The sequence below is a fragment of the Amyelois transitella genome, chromosome 8 (genome assembly GCF_032362555.1).
Source record: "Amyelois transitella isolate CPQ chromosome 8, ilAmyTran1.1, whole genome shotgun sequence".
NCBI classification, from domain to species: domain Eukaryota; kingdom Metazoa; phylum Arthropoda; class Insecta; order Lepidoptera; family Pyralidae; genus Amyelois; species Amyelois transitella.
In genome coordinates this window covers 1,583,480-1,597,297 of record NC_083511.1, presented here as the reverse complement: position 1 = coordinate 1,597,297, position 13,818 = coordinate 1,583,480, and the positions used below count along the sequence as shown (strand labels likewise).

Genomic DNA, 13,818 nt, shown 5'->3' with positions numbered 1-13,818 from the left:
GGTGCCCGGTTAAAATGCGTGTGGCTCAAAAAGGCACAGGTTCGAATCCCACCGCGGCCGTGTACCAATAACTAACACGACACAATTTAAATATACGTTGTATGGAGACGTTACTGATAGGCCACGTTCAGCTTTTCAAGACTGCTGGCTCTGTCTACCCCGCAAGGGATATAGACGTGATTATATGTATGTATGGAGACGTTACCCGCACACAAACCATAGGAGACCGTGCCTCGCCATGGCGCAAACTACAGTCGTGAAACTTCTTATTTTACGAATAAAAATCCGTTCGGTAGCTTTTTAGTTCACCGCGAACTTATAAGTCGGAGGCAGGCAATTTAGGTTAAACTAAAATTTTGATAAAAACTTTTCTTTTTAAGATTTAATGTATGTAGGTATATGGAGACGATATGAGCTAAAACTCGTTGCTAAGTGCGCTTCGCACTTTGAAAGTTACATGAAAAGCGTGTGGGTTGCGGTGGTTGAGGACACGTTTGAAAATTTTGTTTTAGAGCAAAGAAAATTGTTTTTTTTTTTTTATCTGGATTTTGTTTCCTTTATTTTAGAAAGTCATACTTTAGCGAACTTTGAAATTCATCAGTTGAGTCAGTTAAACTGGGTTTTTATAAACATGTAACAGTCAAAAGAATAAATATAGGAACACATACATACATGTACTGTGTAATCACGTCTATATCCCTAGCTTGACTTGAAAATGACTGATAGGCCACATTCAGCTGTTTGGCTTAATGATATAATAGACATAAGAAACCCCGATTTAATCACAAGGTAATTTAAATATATAAGCGCTGCTGGGTTAGACACTTGAAATTTGGCGTGTAGGTTTCACTAAGGTCTAGGGGTGTACTAAGAGAGGATTACCCGAAGATACGGGATTTGGAAACGGGAACTAACGGTAATTTTCGTTTTGCGCGAGCCGAGTTATATATATATATATATGGCTGGCTGCCTTTAGTCCCGGTTGCATCCTCATCACTGGGGAGAGGAGCCTGGGTCATGCCTGTCAGGTTTTTACACAAAGCGACTTTCATCTGACCCCAGCAACTTTTGCCGGTAAACCTAACCGGTGTTGGATCGATCATAGTAACATATTCAGTTGTCTGAATGTGCAGGTTTCCTCGCGAAGTTTTCCCTCGCCGTAAGAGCATCGGTTAGTATTCAAACTAATGTGCATTACTTTGAAAATAGTCATTCACATGGCTGATGTGGGATTTGAACCTGATACATTATCTGCCCATCATATCCACTTGTCATCATTGATCATCGCCGCTCAGATCTCTGATCTGATCTCTGAGGTTCTTTGAAGAAGTGACACCATAAAATTTGGCTAGTAAGGCAGTTTGGTGTCTATATAATCATTCTGTATTGGGTTTTAGCTTTTAGATCCCATATTTGTTGAGAGAAAAACGACCGAGCTTAAAATTTTCGTATATATTATAACGTCTTTTTACCTCACGAAGAGAATGAGCCACCAGACTCGGCAAGACTGAAAAGCTACGTTTAGCTGTACGGCTTAATGATGGAATGAGATTCAGAGAGTGAAAGATAGATTCAAATTGTGAAAGATTGCTAGCTCCTTCGCTTAAAAGGAGGAAATTTCCTGTAGTCGTCTCTTACTACGTCCATGGGAAGAAGATAGAGATGATAATAATAGTATGTCATAGTAGATAATAGATGTCCTATTCTAAAGTGCTGGGAACTACACGGCATTGTAGAAGTGAGAGGTTGTAGTTTCTATAATTCGTATAAAGTAAGAAAACATACGAGATGCGGGCACGGGTCGACCACGAGATAAAGGGGACCTTCACAAACTAGAAGCAATTTAACAAAGTAACTATTTGTCTATGACATGTGCCCTAGTGGGAATATTTAAGTGGTTTCCTAAATTACTTGTTAGAGTAACAGTTTGAATAAGATGGAAAATAATATTTTTTTTAAATTTTAATCACGTCTATATCCCCCGCGGGGTAACAGGGCCAACAGTCATCAGAACACTGAAAGGCCACGCTCAGCTGCTTAATGATTGAATTGAGATTCAAATAGTGACAGGGTGCAAGCCCATCGCCTAAAAGAGGAATCACAATTATATAAACTTATCCCTTAGTCAGTCAGTTTCCATGTTCACATGTTTTCATAAAGAATTTATCGGTTGACTAAGGTACCTATGTATTAAATAAAAATTGTCTCACAAATAAATCATACATACAGTCAATTGGAAATGTAATATAAAGCAGTATTTAATACCTACAAAATCTAAATCTATCTAAATTTGTCAAAATATATTATTATGTATATTATGCCATGTGAATAATATCATCTGAATACACGATTTCATAGAATAGTTATCTGAACGACTAAGACACGAAAGCAAAAACATTTATATTTCATCATTCAAGAGCCTCCAATAATATCGTATGGAACGTTTATGTCATAACAATCTGTGTTCCACTTATCATTCATAGCCTATCTCCGACAAATGGCACGAGATGAAAGCCCTTAAAGTTATCCTCGTAAAATGTGGTCATTACTATTGTGCGTATAAAATCTTTCTTACATTGACTTCGAATAGAATAGATAACGCGAATGAGATTCTTTATTCTTGACGCTTCGTACGGTACGTAGTAGAAATTTATAGGTATAAACCTTCCTCAGAAAACCCTCGTTCCAATATTTCAAACAGGAACAAAATCCGTAGCGTATTTATACAGACAGAGAAAATAAAAGGACTGTTATAATAGTTCTGTAAAAAAAAACCTTTCAGGCGCATGTAACATAGATGAGATTATAATAGTCATAGAATACGCAAGCATATAAAGATAATAGAGTATCTTTTATTAGACATAAAACTATTATATAAAAAAGTTCATTAATTTACTAAATAATACTATTCTCATAAAAAAATTAAGCTACGCCTAAATACAAAACAGATTAAACACAAAAATCAATATTGTTTATCGTTGTTTTTTTTTTAATCTATATTTTATACGTAGTCGTCGAGACGTGTAATATGTGTGGACCAATGACATCGCATGATGTATGTGCGTTTCGCACGCCAGCCGTCCGTCCGTCCGTTCATCCGTCACTATGATCGTGTAATTGATGTTATTAGATGTTTTATACTAGGAGAATAAGATTTTTTCTGATATCTAGATGTCTAATTAGTTATTATGAAGTAAAAGTTTTAGATTGAATATCAGTGTGTTGTTTACGCTTTCAGCGTTTTCTTGTTTCACGATGTTAATGTAGGTAAGTCGCGCATTTAGTGTTTTTCGGGAGCCAAGTCTTTCTAGGTATAATTTAAGCCGAATCTAGGCTTTATCTGTCACTAATAACAGACAGAAAAATTACATATTTACCATAAGGGAACTAGGTTACATCAAGACCCACAAAACAGATAATTTCAATCAAACTTACAGGACAATCATGCAAATAAGACATGACATACAAACTATTTAAATCACAATCATTACGTTATCAAGTAGGTACCCGTATATTCAAGAATTCTTATGGTAGTGGAGCCTCGGGGCAAAACTAGTATATGATAAAATGCATATTAAATCGGGTTCAAGTAGGCATTAGGCAATGCAGACTGCAGAGAACTAGGGTTGCGTTTTGTTCTCTTATTAAACTGTGAAAAACTTTTTAAAAGGCAATTCACCACCAAATTAGTTTTTCAAAGTGAAGTTTCTAAACAAACAAGTACTTCTGCTGAAATTAAAAAATGAATTTAAAAGTTGGTAGCAATCTAAGCTTTTTTTTTATAAATAGTGACAAAATTCATATCTTTTTCATGTAATATTTCTCATTATAAACGCTCGATTTAAAAATAAGAAAATAAAGTTAGTTTTTTTTTATATGATATTACTTTTTTAAAATTCTTTAACTCTTTGTTCTATCATATATCTATTTGAATTAAAACTTTCAGTCACATCTTGATCAAATCGGAGTCTTTCTTGGCAAAAGTAAAGTTTCTACTACCCATAATAAATGTTCCAATAAGCGTCGGTGCTAACTTGCGATTTAGATCAAGCGTGGGGTTTTAGGTTATATAGTATAATACCACCATTTCTTTCTATTCGTACGTTTTATGTACGCACCCACGAATGACGAGTACCTAATTAATAATTAATGTATAACCATTTGTCCACCAACGCTCAGTTTCCGTTCTGTAAGTAGAAAAATATTTATTGTAGATTAATAACACTCATTTTGAAGGGCGGTCTCGTGAAATAGCACTCAAATAGCGGAGGTGTTGCATGATAAACGCAATCTTTCTCGGCACGAATGTTATGTGAATCAGCTGTGTTAAATTGTCATGTGAAATTGCATCCTGAAATTGGTAGTTTATAGTGAGAGGTATTGAATTGATTGAAATGGACGTCGGTGGTCGAGTAGGTAAGGTGCCCAGTTAAAATTATTTATTGATCAAATTAAGGACGTCCTGGCAAAAGGTCAGGTCAAGAGTACCCGAAACCGCCGAGCTTGCATAGAGAGTTATGAATGTGGATGAAGCGAAGGAAGTATGCAGAGATCGTGGCAAGTGGAAAGATGTAGACTCTGCCCTCCGAGAAAGAGGCGTGATTTTATGTATGTATGTATTGTTATGAAAACTATAACCTCTTGGCCTATTTTTTAGTTGGATAGCGCCTAAACTCCGTTTACGCTTGACATAAACTTGCTCACTTCATCTGTCCTATAAAAAGATCGTAACTGTTTGTTTATAGTGTAGCTGAGCGCAGATTATACTTTACTTTTGGGATCTGTAGTAACTGTGCTATATATATTATATTTTAATTCTATATAATACAGCCGCAAAGCAAAATTAAAACTAAAACTATTGAAAAAAAGTGATGATATATAGGTATTATATATCTTATATATAAAATTTTCGTGTCACTAAGTTCGTTCCCGTACTCCTCCGAAACGGCTTGGCGGATTCTCCTGGAATTTTGTGAGCATATTGAGAAGTACTGAGAATCGGCCAACATCTATTTTTCTACCCCCTTAGTGATAAGGGCTGTCCACCTTTAACAACTTTTTTTAACTGGAAATTACTTAAAAAATATTTATATGGCAAAACAACGTTTGCCGGGACAGCTAGTTGATATATATTATATAAAAAAAATATGGATTGAAAAAAAAACTGGCTGGGATTCGTACCCGTATGATTGATGACGTGGTTTTTTTAAAATTTAAAATGATAAGTATTTTTTTTTTAGTTTCGACGTGTGGCGAGAGTTCCCCGATAGAATTGTGGGGTTTCCGTCCAGGCTGCACGTTTGGGACAACGCGACCAATTCGTGGCGGTATCACAGCGAGTGGACGAATCAGATATCCATGGTGAGTCTTTAAATTGTTCGGTTTATAGAACTAAGCTAAGCATGTGTGGTGTATGATTGGACGATGTAATCTGGGCGTCTGTTCACTAACGTTGTCTCATCTTCTCTCTCACTCTGTCACTGAGAACTGTCATAACATAACATATATCCCCCGCGAAGTAGACAGAACCAACAACCGGCCCAATGATAGAATTTAAATTGCAAATTGTGACAGGTTGCTAGCCCATCGCCTAAAATAGAAACCCCAAGTATATAAGCCTAACCCTTTGACGCTTTTTACGACATCTATGGGAAAGAGATGGATTAGTCCTATTCTTTTTTCTGACTGAAAGTCCTCTTACTCTTTTGAATTTAAAATCTAAATTTTAGTATCTTTCTCTTACTCAAACTATCAACTCCTTTATGTCGCTTTGGGTTCATGGTCAACTTTTTTGCCCTAAAAACAATAAGAATATGGAATGCCTTACCCGAAAGCCTCAGTAGGTTAACCAACAGGTCAAAATTTAAAGGGAAAAGTACATGTTTTCTTTTTCAGAAACCAAATGTTTGAAGAGATAATTGAAATTTTCGTAATCATATTTATTACCCAGATTGCGAAATCATCTGTAATTTTCGGGCAAAATCATGTTCTTACTATATTAATATGTTTTTTTTGTTTGTTTGTAATATCTTATTTGCATATAAATTTACACAGTGACAAGAAAATAGTACATAGTTATAAAAGAAACAAATCACTGTTTAACATAATAACGGTTTAGAATCGGTAACTTTACCATAATGACAGTCACTGATAGGCCGATACAAAGTTAACACTATCTGCTAAACAACAGCTTTAGTTTACTAAGTTTGCTGTCTTATCACTTACTAGCCTTTGCTCGCGGATTCGCCCGGGAACATTATCGTGTATTCAAAATCCTGTGGGAACAGTTCGAGAAATTCCCTTTTTTTTCGGAGTGACCGGACATTACATATCCTTGTCGCTGAGAAAGACATAAGGTTACCTACTCTTGGTCTTTCTCAGCGAGTTCTTCTAATTATGTGTGTGCAAAATTTCATGAAAGTCAATCATATAAAAAGCGTGACGAAGTGACAATCAAACACACTTTCTCATTTATAATTTTTGTATGTATATACAGTACGATTAAACTAGCGATTGTTTCGCAAATCAGTAGGCCAGATATAGCTCATGTTTATTAGACAGCCCTGTTAGGTTTGATTTTGAGCCGTGTGGTTCCCGGCAGATTCACTTCTACTTCCTCTGTGGACGTCGTAAATAGAGATGCTGAAAAGTCTACCTTTTTTCACTTGAACGATGGAATTCCTAGGAATATCTGTCTTATTTAATATATACAGGGTGTACAGGCCGATTCTATTCTGTGCGAATTGATGATCCCGTTTCCGTTACACCCTGTGGAAAAAACACTGACTGACATATTTAGGCATAGCCCAAACGTCTGGGTCTCTAAACATTTAAAATTTGGGTCCTTGTGTAATCTAGAAATGTACTAATAGAGGATTCCCAAAATTGTCGCGGGAACTGAAAAAGTAAAATTATCATTTTACGCTAGGGGAGCCGCGGGCTAGGACCACTCCATATCAATCCCATGGATGGCGTAAAAGGCGACTAAGGGTTAGGCTTATTAACTTGGGATTCTTCTTTTAGGCGATGGGCTAGCAACCTGTCACTATTTGAATCTCAATTCTATCATTAAGCCGAACAGTTGAACGTTTCAAGACTGTTGGCTCTGTCTACCCCGCAAAGGATAAAGACGATTACATGTATGTATGTATGGAGCCGCGGGCATACTCTGGTCTCCATCTTCAGTTAACTCTTGTCGGTGGAATTAGTGGAGCGTCCTCCATTCATCTCTATTTACTGCTTTTTTTTAGTTTTTGTCATATTTTCTAATATTTTTTTTACTTTATTAAAAAATGAAATGTTAGCAGTTAAATAACATGTTACGTGAAGTAAACTGCAGTACAACGATGCTCAAAATGTTATAGCAAAAATCTTAAGATGTTGTAATTTTAATAATTTTCGGTTTTAAGATTAACTTTGTTATAATAAGTTCTGTTACCGACATCCTGTGAAACATTGAACAAATTAAGTAGAAACTTTGTACTCAGACAGGTCGTATTGATTGTATCCTTATAAACCCCTACCCACACGAGTAATTTCAATGTCGACAGTCTCTTAAAAGATCAATACCAAAGGGACATGCCAAACAGCAAAATCTGATTTCATTTTCTTAAATTTTAAAAGTCCTTAAAAATCAGTAGTATAACTAAAATTGTTAATGCGAAAGTGAGTTTATTTATTTGTTACCTCTTTACGGGTTATCTAATGAATTAATCTTCTTACATAGGGTATCTTTCATCCCGATAAAAACTAAAGTTCTCATGGGACTTGCGAATAACCTGTTTTTTTTTTTGTAGGTGGCACAATTCGTAGCTTTTAAGGTGACGTTTCATTTGTTGCTTTTGTAGGTGGTACTAATTTAGTCGCTTTTTTGTTACATGACGTTTAATCAAAAAATTTTTTTTTGTGAACTTGAGTCGAATGGTTAAGGTGTCCGCTTAAAATTCGCATGTTCAAATCCAATTCAATACGGGTTAGGTTGTCCTCCAAAGATTATAGAGGTCAGTGATGTTACTTTTCTTATCTATTATTTCAAAATTATAAACACATCGATGTTATTTCTGTATCATTGAACGAGCTCGGAATGGACGACCAGGAATCAAGTCAATCGAGAAAACATTTATGTAAATGTTTTTTTTTGCCTCGAAATCGAAGACTGTGAACGTCTCTGAAATCAATCGCCCGAAATAGTCGTTGTTTATCAAAGCGCCCGCTCTTGGCCGGCCTCGGTTTGATTGTTTCACAAGACACCCGTGCCATATTAAGGCCCTAGCAGTGCCGTAATAGGTACAGTCAACTGTAGAGAAACATGATCCTCTGTTCAGACAAACCGAAACAATTAGGAGTTAGGTTTCTCTGCCATTGGCTGTACATTATGAGGGAGGGCTAGATATGTGATGCTTTTGTTTAACGCTAACGCCGAGAAACTGAGCGAACTCTGTAAGACGCAAATAATGACTGAGTTATGGAGTTTAAGTACATGTTTTTTGTCAGTAATTTAAAGACAAAAGAAAAAGGCTTTAATTTTTGTAAAACAACATAAACAACTGATAGACCTCCGCCATGTTTTTCAACATAATGTGTAACACCGAGGACTAAAGTTTATGCTCGAACTAAGTGCAAGTTCCGGGCAAAAGACTAGAAAATGAACGCTGAAGTCTTTTTTAATAATTAAAAAAAAAACAGAGTTCGCATGATTTTGATTTCATATAATTTTTTTTTATTGTCCAGGATACGCTCTTAAACCCGGGGTCCGTCGGAAATCAATTGGCCGAATAGTCATTCCGTTGTTTACCGGCGCCCGCACGTGCCGCGCTTTGACTACTCAACAAGATGTGCCTATTAAGGCCCTATTAGGCCGTGTATACATAGGGCTACCGAACGTTGACCTTCGAATATAGCCGATGGTGTGCGTCGAACGTCTAAATTGCATACTCGTTATCAATGATATCACACAATTTCTAACGGTATTTTTCTGTTTTCGGTCCATAAAGCTGAATGTGACCGTTCAGTCTTTTCATGACTGTTAGCTCTGTCTACCCCGCAAGGGATATAGACGCGACTATATTTATGTTTGTATGTATTCGGTCCCTGCAGATGACATTAGTCCTTGGCCTAAGGATATAATGATAAAAAGCATGGCGGAGGTCGATCAGCTGATCATGGTGTCTGTCAAAAATCAATGACTTGAGTTTGTGATAATGACAATTTGCCATTGTCACAAACTTAAGTCTTTTTTTTTTAATCTGTTCAGTTATTAGTTTTCGCTAACGCTTATAACAAAAGTCATTTTTTTTTGTCTGTTTGTCTCTGTTGGACCAACGAAGGCAAGCGAACTTTCTCAACTGACTTTATAGGCCCGTTGTGTACGCAGCTTTAGGTACAGTACGCGTGTTACCACTTCCGTTATTTAGCTTGTCATAAAAATAGGTCGCCCCATGGACTAATAATGGCATGTTGTGATGAAAGGTGATAATCATGTTTTAGAGGTAAGGTCCGAAGAAAGGTTTTGGTAGGTACTATATTACTATTATTTATTTATGTATCACGTCTTCATTTATTGCGAGGTAAGTAGAGTCAATAGACACGAAAAGATCTTATCTTCCTGACGGATAGGCAAATAAACTTGGAGTTCTTCTTTAAGGCGATGGGCTAGAGCTATCTGTCACTATTTGAATCTTGATTGCATCAATAAGCTACTTAGCCGATCGTGGCCTGTCAATCATTTTTGGCTTTGGTCTACCCCGTCAGGGATAAAGACGTGTTTGTATGTAAAAAAATTAAAAGCCTCTCAGCCTACACCTCACTTTGTTATTTAATTCGATCAAGTTCGTTACGCGTTCTGAGACACATTTTTTTTAAATTTATACAATAACGTCTATTATTTCTTTATTCTGCCCGTGGAGTTGTTAAGTGATTCTCCCTTTTGTAACAGCTTCATTTATTATAAATGTCACGTTCATTTGTACCCTCGGATTGTTACCCCATTTCTTCTAAAAAAGGGTTTTGTTTTTAGTTCGAATAGTTTCTTTTTAATTAGTTATTTATTGGTATGCTAACTGTATATTTATACTAATGTAGCTACATATCACTTGAGTATTCTTACAGTAGAGTAGTATAGAAAAATATGTCAAATTTGGTGTCTATGGTCGTCGTAAATTAAGGCCACACTTGACACAGGACTTTCACGATTTGACCCATCATATCCCACTATATGTGTGATGTCGGCATAATAAGATAATTTGTTTTAGATATTAGATTATTCTTGAATTCCACTTTCTGAAAATTCTTAATTAGTCCAGCTGAATGCTAAGCTAATCAATTTATTAGCTTAGCACTTTTATTTCAGTATTCTACCGCTCGGAGTTTGATCATACTTTTGTTGAGATACTAACTTATTTATGAAATTCAGAGCTCAGTTCTGAATATCTGATGTATGTGTGAAATATTACTTGACTCCTTTGCGAAACGGCTTTTTGGCATCGGTACAAGGTTATGCTAAACCCATTTTCATAATTTTAAGATTTAAGACTATATGTATTTGATATTAAAACTAATATTATAAATGCCGATGCGTCTGTGAGTTTATTTTTATCAGGTTACAAAAAACAAATAAACTAAATTACTTCACGCGTTATCTACTGAATTAATCTTCTTGAAATTTTTCCTATTTTACTATTTCCAAATAAATAAATAAACTAAGTTTCGCATAAATAATATTACTAGCGGTGCCCGCAACTTCGTCCGCGTGGAATAGTTATTTTGGGCATTATTGAAGCCCTCAAGGTTAAATAATTTTCCCCATTTTCTATTATATCTTTGCTCCTTAAAGTTGCAGCGTGATGTTATATAGCCTAAACCCTTCTCGATAAATAGTCTACTCAACCCGAAAATATTTTTTCAATTCGAACCAACAGTTCTTGACATTAGCGCGTTCAAATAATCAAACAAACTCTTCAGCTTAATAATATAAGTATAGATTTGGGATGTTTTACTAAAGTAACAACATATTTACTGTTTTGCTTTGCAAGCGAGCATATTCCAGTTTCGTATAATCTCCACATTCGCAATGTAAACTAGACGTTTTTATCTTGCTAGACTTTTATCTGAGGTCAACGAACTTTACTAGAATAGAAGGTATCTTGAAATCTCTAGGTTGTGTGAGACATGTTTATACGCTGGCTAGCTTCGCCTACAGGATTCTACCTTGATGGAATGTCTTTTGTTTACATTGTAGTATTGTAATATACTTGTCAATTAACCAATCATTATATAAATGAATGTATTATACTATTGACTTTATATTATTATTAATATTTTGTATATAAAATTCTCGTGTCACAGTGTTCGTTCCCGTACTCCTCCGAACGGCTTGACCGATTCTCATGAAATTTTGTGAGCATATTGAGTAGGACTGAGAATCGGCCAACATTTTTTTTCATACCCCTTTTTGATAAGTGTTGTCCACCCTAAACAATTTTTTTAAATTAGAAATTACTTAAAAAATTATTTATATGGCAAAACAACCTTTGTCGGTCAGCTAGTAATAAGTATAATTTAAATGTCTGACAATGCACGGCCCAAACAGCTGAGTCTTGAACCTTGAAATTTTATAAGTAGGTTCCTTTCATGGTGATGCCGGAAGAAAGGATTCCTGCGGGAATGTGAAAAGAGATTGGACGAAGTATAATTTGTCAGTGTAAAACTAAGGTCTAAATTAGAAATATATTCGGTATATACTTAATAAATTCGGTAGATAGGTACGTTTTTAAAACAGTATTAAGGAATTAGTTAACTTTTGTCTTTGCCTGGCACGTTCTTCTTGTGTCCACTCAACTTTTACAGTCCGAGATGAAATGTTGAACTTTAACAAGCAATTTAACTATCCAGGCGGGGCCGGCCCTACAATAGCGCGCGCAATTTTTTTTTACGATGTAAAAGTTGTAAGTTAAATTTATGATGGGATGTAGCGGGTCATATAGAAAGGCCACGTGGACGTAGTGTCAATGATTTTTCAGCACAGTTTTCAGGTCTTCATGACCAAAATTTTGTAGAACAAATCAAATCGCAAACAGAAACTTATTCGTTTAGTCGCCATTTCAAATGCGGCCGTGAGTGAGTTTTATCTCTATACTCTATCCTTTTTTGCATAAGAATTCTCATTGCGATCGCTTTTTGTTATAAATGCTGCGTGCTTAAGTCCATTATTGTTTTTGCTGTTTTTGAATTCTCTTAAGAATATGCAATTTTGTTTTTGTTTTTAAATAATGGGTGCCCAAGGTGTAGCTCGCCCGTGTACAAAACGCACGTGGGCCGGCACCATTTCTAGCTGTGCTTGATGTAGGTACTTATTGAACAATTTAATTGATATTGATTGTCTAAGAGCTTCTCGATATGTTGTATTATTTCGTAATATCTTGTTACGAGGTTTATAAATGTTTGTAGTTTGCTTAAATGTAAATTATTTATTACAAACTAATTTAGATTGTTCGATAGGATATATGCTAAATGCTTTGAAAATTATAAAGCTAATCACAAATACGCGACTAATTACATAAATAACTTGATCTTTTACAATTAAGACACAAAGTTCATCATTTATTTAAATTATTTTTTTTATACAAAACCGGTTTACTTAAGTAAGAAAAAATAAAAAAGTAACAAAGTCGAAAAAGCTCATCTGTAAATGTTGTTCCTCGCGAAAGTTGTCTGCCAGACGTGACCTCGTTCCCTACGAAATATGCTTCCCTGGTACAGAAGTAATTTTTCTTGTGTAATACGTTATGTCTTTGGCCCTTAGAGTAAGTTGGCTTTGTTGAAACGGCTTAGAGCGCGCAACAATTATTAATGTCAAGCGAATCATTGTATATTATTGCATACACATACATAGGTACATAAAATCACGCCTCTTTCTCGGACTGGGTAGGCAAAGACTACATCTTTCCACTTGCCAAGAACTCTGCATACTTCCTTCGCTTCATCTACATTCATAACTCTCTTCATGCAAGCTCGGCGGTTTCGGAATTATTGCTTCGAGAAATATATTTGTGCCATTTCATCTGTTGTTGTATTTATGGTAGTTGTAGCAAAATCAAATTTTAAGTACCTAACTTAATCGATGCATACTGAGCAGAGAGCTGAAAAAATAGTAAGTACCTTATATTAACCAACGAATGCCTTTCACGTTTCTGTGATTCTTCTTTAGCAATGAACAAGACAAACAAGTAGCACAAATCCATGTATTTTTGGGTTCAATCGGCAATTGATATTTGTAATTTCAGTAGGTACCTATCAAATAAAAACTTTTCAATATTATTTTTTGAAGTGATTTAAATAATATTTGTAGATATTTAAAGCTTTATCTTATTTTATTAAGGAAAATAAAACTGATTATATATTAAGTACCTATAATAAATTTAACAGAAGTTTCGTGTATGCTCTATAGATTAATAGCTACTCTAAGCGGTTCAGGGTTAAGCCATCCTTCTTGCTTAGTACGAAAAAGTAGCGAAACAACGCTACCTCTATATTAGACGCAAATTAGAAGGAAAATTACTGTTGACAAGATAATAGATGTGCCGCTTACGATTAATGATGGTTCACACTAAGCATGATATTCTGAACCGACTTTATCGGAGCAGGTTCTGTATTTAAACTGAATATGTATTAGATCAATTCTGTTATTTTCAGAGATAATGATTTTATATGCTAAACAGGTGTATATATGTAGGTACATTTGTGTTAAATTTATATTTTCATTATTTAGATCGACACTTATATATCTTCTGCGGATTACTACTTTCTTTTTTAATTTTTTTC

The 13,818-nt window shown here is 35.3% G+C and overlaps 1 protein-coding gene across 1 annotated transcript in view; it reads left to right on the top strand.

The window, feature by feature from the left end:
- Positions 1-13,818, top strand: part of LOC106137347 (exostosin-2) — a 37,280-nt gene that overhangs the window by 10,079 nt on the left and 13,383 nt on the right. Inside the window, exon 5 of the mRNA XM_013338158.2 lies at positions 5,241-5,361. Coding sequence (XP_013193612.1) covers positions 5,241-5,361 — 121 coding nt within the window. The remainder of the gene's footprint in view (positions 1-5,240; positions 5,362-13,818) is intronic.